Source organism: Bos indicus x Bos taurus, chromosome 16 (genome assembly GCF_003369695.1).
Source record: "Bos indicus x Bos taurus breed Angus x Brahman F1 hybrid chromosome 16, Bos_hybrid_MaternalHap_v2.0, whole genome shotgun sequence".
NCBI lineage: Eukaryota > Metazoa > Chordata > Mammalia > Artiodactyla > Bovidae > Bos > Bos indicus x Bos taurus.
In genome coordinates this window covers 43,650,938-43,667,310 of record NC_040091.1, presented here as the reverse complement: position 1 = coordinate 43,667,310, position 16,373 = coordinate 43,650,938, and the positions used below count along the sequence as shown (strand labels likewise).

Here is a 16,373-nt window from a genome sequence, read left to right as displayed (position 1 = left end):
AAGAAGCCTGGCATGCTGCAGTCCATGGGTTGCAAAGAGTTGGACATGACTGAGTGACTGAACTGAACTGAACTGAAGAGGTCATTCAGCAGCCATAAACTAATCCTTCAAAGAAAGACAATGAAGAATGCTTAGCAATATCATCTGGGAGGATCCAGGTCAATATATGAACCTGCTGGACAGGTTTTTACCAAGTTTTAGACTAGCAAAGGGAGTGCTAATTTCTGGAAGAGAAAAAATTGTCAAAGTCCCTTTGACAGGAAAAATGTCTTTTTTCTTTTAAGAAGCAAGTGGATAGGTACATCTCTGGTGGTCCAGTAGTTAAGAATCTGTCTTCCAATGCAGGAGACTTGGGTTTGAACCCTGGTGAGGTAACTAAACTACCACAACTATTGAGCCTGTGCGCTGCAACTTTAGACCCAATGTAGCCATATATATATAAAGTAGGTGGATCACATACAACAGACAAGAGGAACCATCTGGTTCCTTACAGCCAGAGAAGGACACACGGGCTTTCTTAGAAGGCTTTCCCTAAGCATCACAGAAAACGTCCCTAGAAGTGAAAAGAAAGGTTCTTAGGAAATGTGTCTTTTCTATAGAAGCTGCACAGGTTCTCTTTATCACTTAAAAAATACATTGCATTCAGTACTTTTCAAAAGAGGGGGGAAAAGAGAAGAGAACTTTGCAAAGGAAGTCTTGGGCTCCTTCCCAAGTACACGTGAGCTTTACACTGCCCACACCCAACCAGGCTCCCAAGAACAGGGTCCCAGAAATGGATGCAGAGATCCAGTGGGACAGAGAGAAAGGAAAGGCTGCCCCTTCTCTGTGGGTCTCTGTAGCACCTGACCCTGTCTGAATGGCTCACTGCAAACATTTTGACTTGAACAGCTGAGAAGCAGACCATTTAATTTCCCAGGGACCAGCTGGCCTCCCTCCAACAGCCGTGAGACCTTGAGGTCAAGTGACTCTTGCAGGCTTGTGACCTTACTGTTGTGACACCCAGGTGACTTGTCTCTACAAAAGTGCTGACCATCCTCTGTCCCTTGGAAAGAACTCAAGTATTTAACAGAGAGGACCTATAATTAGGGCAGCATTTGGTGCTCTTATTTGGAGGAGGGAGAAGAGGAAAGAAGCTCTATAAAATTCCTGCCTTGGGTTCAGCACAGGACCTCACCAGATGTTTGCATCCTGAGATTACACTGGGAAGGGGCCAACCTTGGTTCACAGGTGAGTTACCTGGATGAGACACTACAATGCCAGGGCAGGACAAGGCCTTGGTTCTCGCTACCCAGAGACTCCAGGCAGCTGGCAGCTGTCTTCCAGACCAGCCTCTGCCTCTGACCTCAATTTCAGAGCTGCTGAACTCTGGAAAGAAAGATTATTTAGAACATAGATAACAAGAGATTGGTGCCTGAGGTTTAGAGATGAGTAAAGATAAAATAAACAAGACTGTCCTTCCTAAATTTTAGCGTTGAGGCAGAGGGTTGGGTGAAGGGCAGCCTGAGAGTGGCCAGATGAATTACATGTACTTTTCCATCCTGGGGCACCTAACTCATCTCTCAGGTGCCTGTCCCTATGCCCAAGGGCAGCAGAATGGCCAGAAGGCAGTGAAACAGGTGGCCAAAGGTCCAGAGTGGCCTCACCAGTTCTCCAGGTGCTTCCAAGTTACTAGGGTCTGGCTCTGAGGGTGAGCTCTAGTCCCCCACGCTCCAGGGCCTTCGCTGAGGCGCCCACCTCCCTGGGAGCTTCGAGCTGGGGCCACCTCAAAGGGACGACCCCTGCGGCAATATATAGAACTAGTTCATCAAGACCATCATTCCGCTGGCCCAGGGCTATCCCGGGACATGAGCAGACACTGCCGGCTGGGTGACCGGCCAAAGGTCCGACCAAGACGCGTGGCCCTGAGAGTGGCGAGGGCCACAGGGACAGCACACAGGATCCGGGCAGGGATCAGGGAACCTGAAGGAAAGCGGCGTCGCCGTCACCCACCTGATAACATGGAAAGCCCAGAGCAGGCGGCCAGTCTCGGACCCATGCGCCGTGCGCACGATGCTGAGATACAGGTAGAGGGCGATGGCCACCGTCCAGAAGAAGGAGCTGGTGTTGGCGAAAGTGGAGAGCGCGCCCTGCAGCACGCAGTCCCACGAGGAGTCCTTGAAGTCCTGTAGGACCCCGTAGAAGTAAGAGGCGGCCGAGAGCAGGTCGGCCAGAGACAGGAAGAGCAGCAGGCGCCGCGCCTGGCTGCGCAGGTCGGGCCACAGGGCGTGCGTGGCCATCAGCAGGCCCGAGCCCAGCGCGGAGAGCACGCACGACAGAAGCACCACGGCGCGCTCCGACGGCACCAGCTCGGTGGGCGGCACGGGAAGTGGCATGGCCCAGCGCGGAGAGGGTTGGGATCGGGGATCCGCGTGTGGCCGCCGCCGCCGCCGCCGCAGCTGTCTGGGCACAGACCCGCGAGCTGCTAGCGTCCCAGAACCCGCCCCGCCCGCGTCCAGCCCTCCAGAGCCCTCGGGGCCCGCGGCCCACGCCCCGCCCCTGCCCCAGGCCACGCCCCTCCCCTACCACGCCCCCCCGCCCTCCACGCTCCGCTCCTTAGCCCCCAGGTCCAGACAGCGGGTGCGCCCCGCCCCCGTCCTGACGCCACACCCCTTCGTCCTCAAGCCCCGCCCCATGGCCCCCAAGTCCGGACGGCGGACCCGCGTCGGCGCCTAGACTGTCTCACGAGCCCCACCCTGGCCCCGGCGCGCGTGCCCCTAAGGCTGCCCAACAGCTCCGCGGCACGCTCCCCAAGTCCCCGCCGCTCTGCTCACACCACACTCATGGTACCCTGCATGATCCATCCTGCAGGCCGCAGGTCTGCGGGACGTCCTGGGGAGGGATGTATCGGCAATTTTTTTAGGGCTAATATTTCCTTCCTTTTTTTACTGCCAGCCTGTGTATGGGTGAGGGGGGTTGGTGAGGGGGCAGTGGTATGCTGGAGGGAGGGGTGGAGGCATTCTTTCCACTGGTAACAAAAGCAACACTCGAAGTGATTCGTTCTTTAAGCAATGATAACAGAGGTGGGAGTTTGGAAGTGGGTGGTGGTTCCCGAGGGGAATGCTTCCAATTTTTCTTACAATGAGCACGATCACTGATATGGTTTTTTTTTTTAATTAAGTTTAGTGGGTGAAGTCTTACAGAAAGGAAACAATTTCTAATTTATTAGTGTTTTTTCCCCTGAAAATTCCATTAAAAAATTGGGGTACCATTCGTGTACCATAAAATTGGCCCTTGTAAGCGTACAGTTGGCTTGCCTGGTGGCTCAGTGTTAAAAGAACCCACTTGCCAATGCAGGAGAGGCAGGTTCAATCCGTGGGCTGGAAGGAGCCCCTGGAGAAGGAAATGGCAACCACTCCAGTATTCTTGCCTGGAGAATACCATGGACAGAGCAGCTTGGCGGACTATAGTCCACGCAGTCACAACTTGGCACCTAAACACATGTACAGTGATTTATAGTGTATACACAAGTTTGTGCAAGCATCCTCCCTGTCAAATTCCACAACATTTTCATCACCTCAAAAAGAAACACCGATGGTTCAGCAGGTAAAGAATCCACCTGCAGTGCGGGAGATACAGGAGATGCAGGTTTGATCCCTGGGTAGGGAAGATCCCTGGAGAAGGAAATGGCAACCCACTCCAGTACTCCTGCCTGAGAAACTTGATGGACAGGGGAGCCTGGCCAGCTGCAGTCCATAGGGCTGCAGAGAGTCAGACACGACTGAGCATATCCCACAGGGTCAAAAGAGAGGTAAGAAGTCCCAAATGGGATCACATGCTAAGCTCAAGGGACAAAAACAGGACTTCATACCTAACCTGACTGTGGTTTCAACCTCTTCTAGGAATGCAGTCTTTTTTTTTTTTTTTTAAACTTTACATAATTGTATTATAGGAATGCAGTCTTAATCAGTCAGTCTGGAATTTCCTGCTCTGCAGTAGTGAAGTAATTCATTGATAGACCCCTGCAATCCCCCAAAGGAAGGCCACCTCAGCTGACATAATCAGCTCTTTGCTGACTAATTTCCTTGTCCCACCTCTTTCTGCCTGTAAAAGTCTTCTATTTTGTCCGGTTCTTCAGAGCTCCTTTCTGTTTGCTAGACGGGCTGCTACATGATTCATGAGTGAATAAAGCCAGGAAGATCTTTACCACTTACTCAATGGAACTGTGTTTTATAACAGTAGTCACTCCCCGTTTTCTCGCTCTCCCCAGCTCCTGGCAACTATTAATCCACCTTCTGTGTCTATGGGTTTGCCTATTCTGGACATTTCACAGAGATGGAATCAAATAGTAGGTGGTTTTTTGTGACTGGCTTCTTTCACTTAGCTTATTTTCAAAATTCATCCACATTGTGGCATATATCAGTATTTCATTTATGGCTGAATAATATTCCATTGTATGGGTGTCCCTTATTTGTTTTTCTATTTTATCAATAGGCTATTATAAACAATGCTGCTGTCAACATTTATTTACAAGTTTGTGTGTGAACGTTTATTTTCAGTTTTTTGGGTATATACCCAGGAGTGGAATTCCTGGGTCATTTCAGTTCAATTCAGTACAGATCAGTTGCATCCGACTCTTTGTGACCCCATGGACTTCAGCACACCAGGCTTCCCTGTCCATCACCAACTACCGGAGCTTGCTCAAACTTATGTCCATCAAGTCGGTGATACCATCCAACCATCTCATCCTCTGTCATTCCCTTCTCCTGCCTTCAATCTTTCCCAGCATCAGGGTCTTTTCCAATGAGTCAGTTCTTTGAATCAGGTGGCCAAGGTATTGGAGCTTCAGCTTTAGCATCAGTCCTTCCAATGCGTACTCAGGGTTGATTTCCTTTAGGATTGACTGGTTTGATCTCCTTGCAGTCCAAGGAAATTTCAAGAGTCCAACACCACAGTTCAAAAGCATCCTAGTCCAACTCTTCCATTCATACATGACTACTGGAAAAACCATAGCTTTGACTAGATAGACCTTTGTTGGCACAGTAATGTCTCTTCTTTTTAATATGCTGCCTAGGTTGGTCATAGCTTTTCTTCCCAGGAGCAAGCGTATTTTAATTTCATGGCTGCAGTCACTATCTGCCGTGATTTTGGAGCCCAAGAGAATAAGTCTCTCATTGTTTCTATTGTTTCTCCATCTATTTGCCATGAAGTGATGGGACCAGATGCCATGATCTTTGCTTTTTGAATGTTGAGTTTTAAGCCAGCTTTTTCACTCTCCTATTTCACTTTCATCAAGAGGCTCTTCAGTTCCTCTTCACTTTCTGCCATAAAGGTGGTGTCATCTGCATATCTGAGGTTATTGATATTTCTCCCTGCAATCTTGATTCCAGCTTGTGTTTCATCCAATCTGGCATTTCGTATGATGTACTCTGCATATAAGTTAAATAAGCAGGGTGACAATATACAGCCTTGACATACTCCTCTCCCAATTTGAAACCAGTCTGTTGTTCCATGTCCGGTTCTAACTGTTGCTTCTTGACCTGCATACAAATTTCTCAGGAGGCAGGTAAGCTGGTCTTTCCTAAGGTAAAGTCTCATCTCTTGAAGAATTTTGCACAGTTTGTTGTGATCCACATAGTCAAAGGCTTCAGTGTAGTCAATGAAGCAAAAGTAGATATTTTTCTGGAATTCTTTTGCTTTTTCTATGATCCAACAGATGTTGACAATTTGATCTCTGGTTCCTCTGTCTTCTCTGGGTCATATGGTTACTACCTTTTTAACTTTTTGAGGAACTATTAGACTTTTCCCCAAAGTGGCACCATTTTATATTCCTGCAGCAATGTATGAGGAGAAGGCAATGGCACCCCACTCCAGTACTCCTGCCTGGAAAATCCCATGGATGGAGGAGCCTGGTAGGCTGCAGTCCGTGGGGTCTCGAAGAGTCGGACACGACTGAGCGACTTCACTTTCACTTTTCACTTTCATGCATTGGAGAAGGAAATGGCAACCCACTCCAGTGTTCTTGCCTGGAGAATCCCAGGGATGGGGGAGCCTGGTGGGCTTCCGTCTATGGGGTCGCACAGAGTTGGACACGACTGAAGTGACTTAACAGCAGCAGTAGCAATGTATGAAGGCTCTAATTTCTCCACAGTCTCCTAACTCTTTGATTCTAGCCATCCTAGAATGGTTGGTGTTTCATTGTGGTTTTGATTTGTTGTTGCTCAGTGTTCAACTCTTTGTGACCCCATGGACTGCAGCACGCCAGGCCTCCCTGTCCCTCACCATCTCCCAGAGTTTTGATTTACATTTCTCTAATTAATAATTATATGGAGCATCTTTTCCTATGCTTATTGACCACCTGCATTTCCTCTTTGGGGAAATGTCTGTTCAAATCCCTTGCTTTTTTAAAATAAGTTGTATTTTTGTTATTGAGTGGTAAGAGTTCTTTATATGTTCTGGATATTAGACCTATCAGATACATGATTTACAAAAATTTTCTCCCATTCTGTGGGTTGTCTTTTCAATCTCTTGATAGTATACAAGGAAATACAAAAGTTTTTATTTTGACAATGTCCAGTTTACCTCTTTTTTCTCCCTCTGGCTGTTATGCTTTTGGTTTACCATCTTTGGTGTCATATTTAAGAAGCCAGTGCCTAATCCAAGTTCAGAAAGATTTACACCTATGCTCTCTTCTTCCCAGTGTAACACAGCATTGGTTACTGTAGCTTTGCAGTAAGTTTTGAAATGAGGAAGTGTGAGTCCTGCCACAGTGTTTTCCTTTTCACTATTATTTTAGCTCTTTGGTGTCCCTTGCAATTCAGTATCAATTTGAGAATTAGTTTTTCCATTTCTGGAAAAAAAATAGGGATTGCATTGAATCTGTATGAAAATTTCAGGGGACTGATGCCGTCTTAATAATATTAAATGTTCTTATCTATGACCAGGGGACGTCTTTCCTTTTATTTAGGTCATCTTTAATTTCCATCAATGATGTTTTATAGTTTTCAGTTTACATTAGATTTGATTTTGCAAGTAACTCATAAAAGGAGATTATCATCTGGATAGATTATCTTTTTTGCATCTAACTTTTAAAAACATTGTGTTATGAACTATGCATACTGACAAGCAGTTACAACACAGATATACAATCTGATAAATAATTATAAAGCAAATACCCACCAAGAAATACATTATCAGCACACCAGAAAGCTCCCAGGCCTATTTCTTCCTCCTTGGTCATTTTCTTGCTTTTTAAAAACTGTTCAAGTATACGTCCCTAAACATAGTAGTATAGTTTGCCTGTCATCTAATTTTTTTTTTTTGGCCACACCATGTGGCTTGTGGATTCTCAGTTCTCTGTCCAGGGGTTGAACACAGGCCCTCAGCAGTGAAAGTGTTGAACCTTCAGGGACCTCCCTGAACTTTATATAAGTGGAATCACACCCTATGATCCTTTTTGTGTCTTCTATTTTTTAAAGTGTTTTTAAAATTTTAATTGAAATAGAGTTGATTTACAATGTTGTGTTAGTTTAAGGTGTACTGCAAAGTGATTCACATACACATATATATTCTTTATTTACATTCTCTTCCACTACAGTTTATTGTTAAGATATCGAGAATAGGCTCAGATGGTAAAGAATCTGCCTGCAGTACAGGAGACTCAGGTTTGATCCCTGGGTCAGGAAGATCCCCTGGAGAAGGGAAGGGCAACCCACTCCAATATTCTTGCCTGGAAAATCCCACGGACAGAGGAGCCTGGTGGGCTACAGTCCATGAGGTCGCAGAGTCGGACATGACTGAGCGACTATGACTTTCACTTTGACTTTCTGTGCTATACAGTAGGTCCTTGTTAGTTATCTATTTTATATATCAGTTTAGTTCAGTTCAATCGCTCACTTGTGTCCGACTCTTTGTGACCCCATGAATCACAGCACGCCAGGCCTCCCTGTCCATCACCAACTCCCAGAGTTCACTCAAACTCATGTCCATCGAGTCAGTGATGCCATCCAGCCATCTCATCCTCTGTCGTCCCCTTCTCCTGCCCCCAATCCCTCCCAGCATCAGGGTTTTCCAATGAGTCAACTCTTCGCATGAGGTGACCAAAGTACTGGAGTTTCAGCTTCAGCATCAGTCCTTCCAATGAACACCCAGGACTGATCTCCTTTAGGATGGACTGGTTGGATCTCCTTGCAGTCCAAGGGACTCTCAAGAGTCTTCTCCAATACCACAGTTCAAAAGCATCAATTCTTTGGCGCTCAGCTTTCTTCACAGTCCAACTCTCACATCCATACATGACCACAGGAAAAACCATAGCCTTGACTAGACGGACCTTTGTTGGCAAAGTAATGTCTCTGCTTTTGAATATGCTATCTAGGTTAGTCATAACTTTCCTTCCAAGGAGTAAGCGTCTTTTAATTTCATGGCTGCAATCACCATCTGCAGTGATTTTGGAGCCCCCCAAAATAAAGTCAGCCACTGTTTCCACTGTTTCCCCATCCATTTCCCATGAAGTGATGGGACCAGATGCTATGATCTTAGTTTACTGAATGTTGAGCTTTAAGCCAACTTTTTCACTCTCCCCTTTCACCTTCATCAAGAGGCTTTTTAGTTCCTCTTCACTTTCTGCCATAAGGGTGGTGTCATCTGCATAGCTGAGGTTTTTTATATTTCTGCCAGCAATCTTGATTCCAGCTTGTGCTTCTTCCAGCCCAGCGTTTCTCATGATGTACTCTGCATATAAGTTAAATAAGTAGGGTAACAATATACAGCCTTGACGTACTCCTTTTCCTCTTTGGAACCAGTCTGTTGTTCCATGTCCAGTTCTAACTGTTGCTTCCTGACCTGCATATAGGTTTCTTAAGAGGCAGGGCAGGTGGTCTGGTATTCCCATCTCTTGAAGAATTTTCCAGTTGATTGTGATCCTCATAGTCAAAGGCTTTGGCATAGTCAATAAAGCAGAAATAGATGTTTTTCTGGAACTCTCTTGCTTTTTCCATGATTCAGCAGATGTTGCCAATGTGATCTCTGGTTCCTCTGCCTCTTCTAAAACCAGCTTGACCATCTGGAAGTTCGCGGTTCATGTATTGTTGAAGCCTGGCTTGGAGAATTTTGAGCATTACTTTACTAGCGTGTGAGATGGGTGTAATTGTGCAGTAGTTTGAGCATTCTTTGGCATTGCCTTTCTTTGGGATTGGAATGAAATCTGACCTTTTCCAGTCCTGTGGCCACTGCTGAGTTTTCCAAATTTGCTGGCATATTGAGTGTAGCACTTTCACAGCATCATCTTTCAGGATTTGAAATAGCTCAACTGGAATTCCATCACCTCCACTAGCTTTGTTCGTAGTGATGCTTTCTAAGGCCCACTTGACTTCACATTCCAGGATGCCTGGCTCTAGGTGAGTGATCACACCATCGTGATTCTTTTATATATAGGAGTGTATATATTTTAATCCCAAATACCTATCTTACCCCTCCCACCCCGATCCCCTTTGGTAACCATAAGTTTGTTTTCTGTGTCTGTGAGTCTATTTCTGTTTTGTAAATAAGTTCACTTGTGTCATTTTGTCTCTTGTTTTTTTGCTGAATTTATTTTTGTGAGATTCATCTATGTTCTCAGTGAAGCCGCAATTCTTTCAATTTCATTGCCTGCCATACAGTATTCCATCGTATAAATAAAATATCTATCCCATCTACTGTTTTGGGACATGTTGGATTGTTGGATAAGCAATGCTGGAATAAGCATACATTCTTTTTTTAATCAGGAAAAAAGTTTACTAAGAACAATTCTCAGCAGCTGGAACAGCATATTCATGAACTTTGCTCTGCAGAGGTCAAAGAGCAGCTGCTTTCCTTCTGAGTCACTTAGGAAGGCCTTGACCTCCTTCTGAGAGGGCCCAAGATCATGAACAACCCCAGGCTGTCAATGAAGCTGCTCGGCTTTTTACTGGTGTGAATAGTTCTAAGCTTGGATTGTGCAACCAGCCTTGGCTTTGGCACATGGCCACGCAAGAGCCCGGAATGGACTCTCCCCGGATCATAGTCATTTAATCCTTCAGAAGGTCTTTGAAGGACAAGGGAGGACAGAAGACATCTTCTGGCGAGCATCTCTGTCACAGATCAAATCGACTAGACCTTTCCCCATTTATTGACATGAAAACCCTTCACCCACCTCCCCAGGCTTTTATTATACTTCATGTTTTTAGGGAAAAGCACAAGTGCCCCTCCCCCACTACCACAATTTGCAGTAAAGTTTCCTTCATTTGGGGAAATTGCAGGGGTCAGCACATCTGAAGTGCAATGGATAAACCTTGTCCTGGGAAAACCATTTTTGAGATCATGGTATTTCTCCAGCCAGGTAAGCATGTGCTCAGTCTGTCCAAGTCTTTCCAACGCCATGGACTATAGCTTGCCAGGTTCCTCTGTCCATGGATTTTCCAGGCAAGAAGACTGGAGTGGGTTGCCATCCCCTTCTCCACGGGATCTTCCCAGGCCAGATGGAACCCAGGTCTCCTGTGTCTCCTGTATTGCAGGCAGATTCTTTACCGCTGCACCACCTGGGAAGCCCTTCAGGTAAGTATAGCGGTTGGTTATTTTACATGCAGTTTTGAGCAAGAGAACCCTTGGCATTCTCTGCACTGGAAGACATTCAAACAACATTCATACTTCTCATTACAGGGGTAAAAAAATGGGAAAGACATGTAATGAAATAGCTTCAAATCACTTAGATTTAAGCTTGAGGCCAATTTTCCAGTCTGATGGCACTGATATTGCCCAGATGGGTCCGGGGACTAAGCAGAAGTGTGGGAATCATGACTCCCAAGTTGCTGGGTGATCTTAAGCTGCCTAATGTGGTCTCTGCGAAAAGGAGCCAAGGACTCTGGACACCTTGCCTCTCAACACAGGTGCTGGGTTCTGCTTCTCCCATCTCCATCCCAGGAAATGGTGGTCCTCCAAGGAGGTGTGACCCAGACAGCAAACCCAGAGAAACTCCTGGCTCCAAGCTTCTGCTGACAGCTCCTACCCACATGGAATGCAGGGTCCCATCAGCCATGTTTTAAGAGGCCTGTCCTCTCAGTCCTCCCCCTCCCTCTCCCTCCTTAGAAGAATTGGTAAAAATCCAGATGGAATCTTCATTTGACCCTGCGTCATCTCTCTAGCATCTCCGCCAAGCCAGCTGGCAGTTGTCTGCTGCGCCCATGTCCAAAGGGGTCATGTCTAAAGGTCCTGGCACATCATGACAGCCCTCCTTGCCCTGCAGTTGTCTGGCTGCAGAACTAGGGGCCCAGACCCCGAAAGGCCCCACAGCCATGGCCAGCAGCCCAGGAACAGATTGGCTTGGGTTTGCTTCTCCCTTGTCCTCCCACCCCAGAAATGGCACAAGGTTCTTCTCCCCTGTCAACCGCAAAGGGGATGGCAATCTGAAGTCTCTCAAATGAAGGAACCCTAAATGATTTTCTGAGCTCAACTCCAACCTAAGCAGTAATCTATGTATTTGATTTTTAACACTAGAACAGAAGAGGGACTTTTCGTCATGCTGTTGGTAGAAATATGGGCTGGCTAGCATTCTCATTTCCCTCTTTGAAGGTGAATATGGCTCATTTTGCCCTTTTCTATGTAGGTAACATGGTAAGCAACAGTTGTGGAAGAGAAACCTGGTTCACGTGGGTTCCTCTCCCTACTCTCCCCCTCCCGGCATCCTCAAAGGAGGTAGTGCAAACCCTGACATGCTCACGTGACCACTGAGCCACACAGATGGAAAACCAGGGCAAGCTGACCAGCCACAGTTGTGCAGTTGTAACTGACCAGGGTTCTTGGCCTCCTTGATCAATAGAAGTTGTTAAAAGGCCAGACAAGAAATTCAGGCAAAACTTTATTGGAGTGTCTGGTGTAGCAGGAGGGATGGATAACAAGCAACAGTTTCCCTTGCTTGCTCGCTCTCTGTGCGGGGTACAGAAGAGGCAAGCTGGTTCCTTATATGGGGTGAAGGGAGGGTTCCTTATATGGGGTGAGGGGAGGGTGTGTTCCTTATATGGGGCGACGGAGGCCAAAGGGGTGGTTTAGGTGGTTTTCCCACCCCTTTGGTGGTGTTACATGCAGGGGGCATGTACAGTACACCAGCCTGCTTTTGCTCCCTGGCTCTTCAGACTTGGCAGTTGAGTTTTTATATCTTCTTGTTTATAACTGGATGCATAGTTATTTTTAGTCTCTTATAGTTTCCTTGTATTTTGTTGTTGGAGGAAAAGTTTGTCCAGGTGCAAACACTGCAGCGAAGTCTCCCAGGTCCCAGCCTGTCTCACAGTCAGGGGCCTCTTCTTCAAGGAGCATGGCTGGTGGGTGTATTTTCCTACCAGAGAGACCCTCAGGGCTCAGGAAGATGTGTTTAAACCCTCACCCCTCCGTCCCCATTACCTTGAACCTTCCTCTCCTTACCCCAAAGTCTAAAAGCTGTTGCTGCCAGCTTGCCGTGCACCAGGCCCTCCTGCCTGTGGAAGCCCTGAAGACCCTGCCTCTGCCAAGCTCTTATACTGCAGCAGCTCCCAGGGTGACCACTACTGTGGTTCCCAGCTGCCTGGGCCAAATTAAAGAATAGTGGGGGCACTTCCCTGGCGGCCCAGTGGTTAAGACTTTGCCTTCCATTGCAGGGGCTGCAGGTTCAATCCCTGGTCGGGAAGCTAAGATCCCACATGCCTTGCAGTCAAAAAGCCAGAACATAAAGCAGAAACAATAGTGTAATAAATTCAGTTAAGACTTTTAAAATGGTCTACAAAAAAAAAAAACACCTTAAAACAATAGATAAATCACTAAAGGGAAAGCCCACTTTCCTTTATACCTCTGCCTGGGGACTCACTTTGCAGGTGGGAGTGGCTGAAAGTACATTGCTGGCACCAGGAGTGAGGTCTCTCTCTCCTAGTGGAAGACCCAGGTTCTAGTCCTGCTGCTCGGTCCTGGCCATGTTGGTGGGCAGAATTCTAAAAATGCTCCCACTTGATTCCTGAGCCCTGGTCATCTCATAAAACACCAATCTACGTATTCCTCTGAGGGGATTTTGAAGATGGAATTAAAGGTTTGTTATGATCTGAGTGTTTACACTCCCTCGCACTTCCACGCCTCACCAAATTTATATACTGAAACCCTAAACCTGACTGTGATATTAGAAGGCAGGGCCTTTGGGAGGTGATTAGTTTTAGATGTAACGTGAGGATGGAGCCCCTATGATGGGACTGGTGTCTCTGGAAGAAGAGGAAGAAACACCAGAGCTTCCTCTGTCCGCTGTGTGAGGATATAGCAAGAAAGCAGCTGTCTACAAGCCAAGAAGCAGGTTTTCCCCAGGAACCGAATCTGTTGGCAGCTTGATCTTGGACTCCCAGCCTCTAGAACCCTGAAAAACAAATGTCTACTGTTTAAGCCACTCAGTCTGCAGCATCTTGTTATAGCCGCCTGAGCTAAGTCAGGTGGCCCCTTAAGATACAAAGATGATCCAGGTTGGCCTGAACCCTTTACAGGCAGAAAGTTTTCTTTGGCCAGGAGTAGAGGAAGAAGTCAGAGAGCATTGAAGAGTGAGGGAGATTCCATCAGAGGGAGATTTGGCGTGAGGACCCAGCTGCCAGCAGTGATGGTGTGAGTTGCTGTTCAGTCACTCAGTCGTGTCCAACTCTTTGTGACCCCATGGACTGCAGCACGCCAGGCTCTGTCCTTCACTATCTCCCAGTGCTTGCTCAAACTCATATCCATTGAGTGGATGATGCCATTCAACCATCTCATTCTCTGTCACCCCCTTCTCCTGCCTTCAATCTTTCCACAGCATCACAGTCTTTTCCAATGAGTCAGCTCTTCCCATCAGGTGGCCAAAGTATTGGAGCTTAAGCATCAGTCCTTCCAATGCATATTCAGGGTTGATATCCTTTAGGATTGACTGGTTGAATCTCCTTGCTGTCCAAGGGACTCTCAAGAGTCTTCTCTTATGAGAGGGCCTGTGAAATGCTACTAGGGATGAAAGAGACCTGAACTCAGCCAATCCTTGAACAAGCTGAGAATACAGCCATTAACGCTGGACTGTGGGACCCTGAATGGAATACCCAGTTGAACCATGACAGACTTCTGACCTGAAAGGTCTATGAGATAATAACTGGCTGTTTTATAAGCCACCAAATTGATGCTGGAGAAGACTCTGAGAGTCTCTTGGACTGCAAGGAGATCAAACCACTCAATCATAAAGGAAATCAACCTTGAATATTCCCTGGAAGGACTGATGCTGAAGCTCCAATACTTTGGCCACCTGATGAAAAGAAGCAACTCATTGGAAAAGATCCTGATGCTGGGAAAGACTAAGTCTAGACTAAGAACAGGAGGAGCAATTGGAGAGCTGAGCAGTGGGGTGCTCTGAACTCCATGTACAGAGTAAAGCCTGGCTTAGGGGCTACTGTGTCATTGAGGTGAGGGGTGATGGAGGCAGAAATCAAGGATGCGTAGTTCCAGATGCAGAGATGATAGGATATGTGGAGGGGTCGGGTGTGAGTGTGAGCAAATGAGGAGTCAAGGAAGATTCTAGAGTTCCAAGATGAAAGGGCAGAGTTGCTCTTGCCTAGAGGGGCAGGTATGGGGAGGCAACAGAAGGAGCTCAGTTCTGGATGCCTTTGATTCCTACTGGACAAGCCAAGCAGTCCTACTTGGGGAAGGTCCTACTTGGAAACAGAAATCTGGAGGCAGTCAGCATAAAGACGGTGTTTAAGCCATGAGACCAACATCTGCAGAGGGAGCCCTGGGCACTACAAACTAGAAGTGGGAGGATGAGTCAGTGGAACCAGAAAGATGTCTTTCAGCTGTGATTGTTTTATTGTGGCAAAATTAAAATTTTTTTGATATGTCATAAAAATTATAATTTTCACTATGTTGAAGTATGTGATTCAGTGGCATTGATGACCTTCATAGGACTCTGTAACCATCACCACTATTTCCAAAACTTTTTCATCACCCAAAACAGAAACTTTGTACCCCTTAAGCAATAACTCCCCATTGTCTCTTCCCTCCAGCCCTGGCAATATCTACTTTCTGTCTCTAAGGAGTTCCCATTTCTGGACCTTTCACATCAATGGGCTCAGACAACATGTGGTTATTTCTATATGTTTCTTTCATTTACTATAATGTCTTCAAGGTTTACTCATGTTGTATCACGTAATGGCACTTTATTTCCTTTTATGCCAAGTAGTATCCCATTGGATGAATGATGCTTATCCATTCACTTGTTGATGAACACCTGGGTTGTTTCTGCCTCTTGGCTACTGTGAATAATGCTGCTGTGAATAAGCAGTGACTCTTAATGTGGGCTTGGGGAAGAAATAAAAGCTATGAGCATGTCTCCTTCCCAGAAGCCCTTCACAGTCTTCCAGGGGTTTTATTTGGCTCTATAAAAGAGGACTATGGGCTAAACTGATTGAAAACAGCTTTAAAACAAATGGGATTAAAAGAAAATTATCCATACGCATTAAATCTCAATTAGACAGGAAATATATTACACATATACTCAATAGGAACATGGGACCTAAATGTGGAGCATGTACAAGCTATGCTATGTCTTGTTCAACACCTGTTTCTCCACAGAACACACACTCGATAAAGAGGGACCTGGCTGGCCTTGTGCGTGGTGTCTGTCACACAACAGGTCCTCAGTCAATGTCTGTGGGACAAACGGAGCAGCCAGATGACAGTTGCTGGAGTCGCAAGGGACACACAGTGGCCCCTTGGCAAGGGACAAGGATCTTACCTGTGGGCAGTAACCTGGAAGGGGACCAGGTAAGTCTGTTTTCATCAACTTCCCACAGGAATCGAGCAAATCCTTTCCTTACCACCGTGGAAGACAAGGCCCAGGAGTTCGGTGTTTTGTTTGTTTGAGCAGCGCCAACAACAGAAATCACAGATGTCCTATCATGTTGCAGGTTTCTCAAAATACCACTCATGCTCATCACTGCTTTTAAATTATGGTCATTACTTGGCCAGCTGCTGCTGGATCATATTTAATGTGCTAATAGAGGCACATATGTTTGTGTATTAGTCACTCAGTCATATCCAACCTTTTGGGACCCCATGGGCTGTAGCCTTTCAGGACCCTCTGTCCATGGAGTTCTCCAGGCAAGAATACCGGTGTGGGTAACCATTCCCTTCTCTAGGGGATCTTCCAGACCCAGGGATCAAACCCGGGTCTCCTACATTTCAGGCAGATTCTTTACTGTCTCAGCCACAAGGGAAGCCCAGGGGCACATGTATTACTCTAACAAATTTGGTTTTATCAACTATTTTGATAATTATGTTACACCATGTGCTGTGTTTAGTCGCTCAGTCGTGTCTCTTTGCGACCCTATAGACTGTAGCCCGCCAGGCTCCCCTGCCCATGAGGATTCTCC

The 16,373-nt window shown here is 46.5% G+C and overlaps 1 protein-coding gene, 1 long non-coding RNA gene and 1 other non-coding gene across 3 annotated transcripts in view; 1 reads left to right on the top strand and 2 right to left on the bottom strand.

Moving 5' to 3' along the window:
• Window positions 1–2,450, bottom strand: part of GPR157 (G protein-coupled receptor 157) — a 24,605-nt gene extending 22,155 nt beyond the window's left edge. Inside the window, exon 1 of the mRNA XM_027564989.1 lies at window positions 1,990–2,450. Coding sequence (XP_027420790.1) covers window positions 1,990–2,372 — 383 coding nt within the window. The 5' untranslated portion in view covers window positions 2,373–2,450. The remainder of the gene's footprint in view (window positions 1–1,989) is intronic.
• Window positions 446–16,373, top strand: LOC113906609. Its single transcript, XR_003514939.1, has 3 exons — window positions 446–1,227; window positions 15,574–15,765; window positions 16,334–16,373. It is a non-coding gene; the product is annotated as an uncharacterized LOC113906609 (long non-coding RNA).
• Window positions 10,176–10,338, bottom strand: LOC113907101. Its single transcript, XR_003515094.1, has one exon. It is a non-coding gene; the product is annotated as a U1 spliceosomal RNA (small nuclear RNA).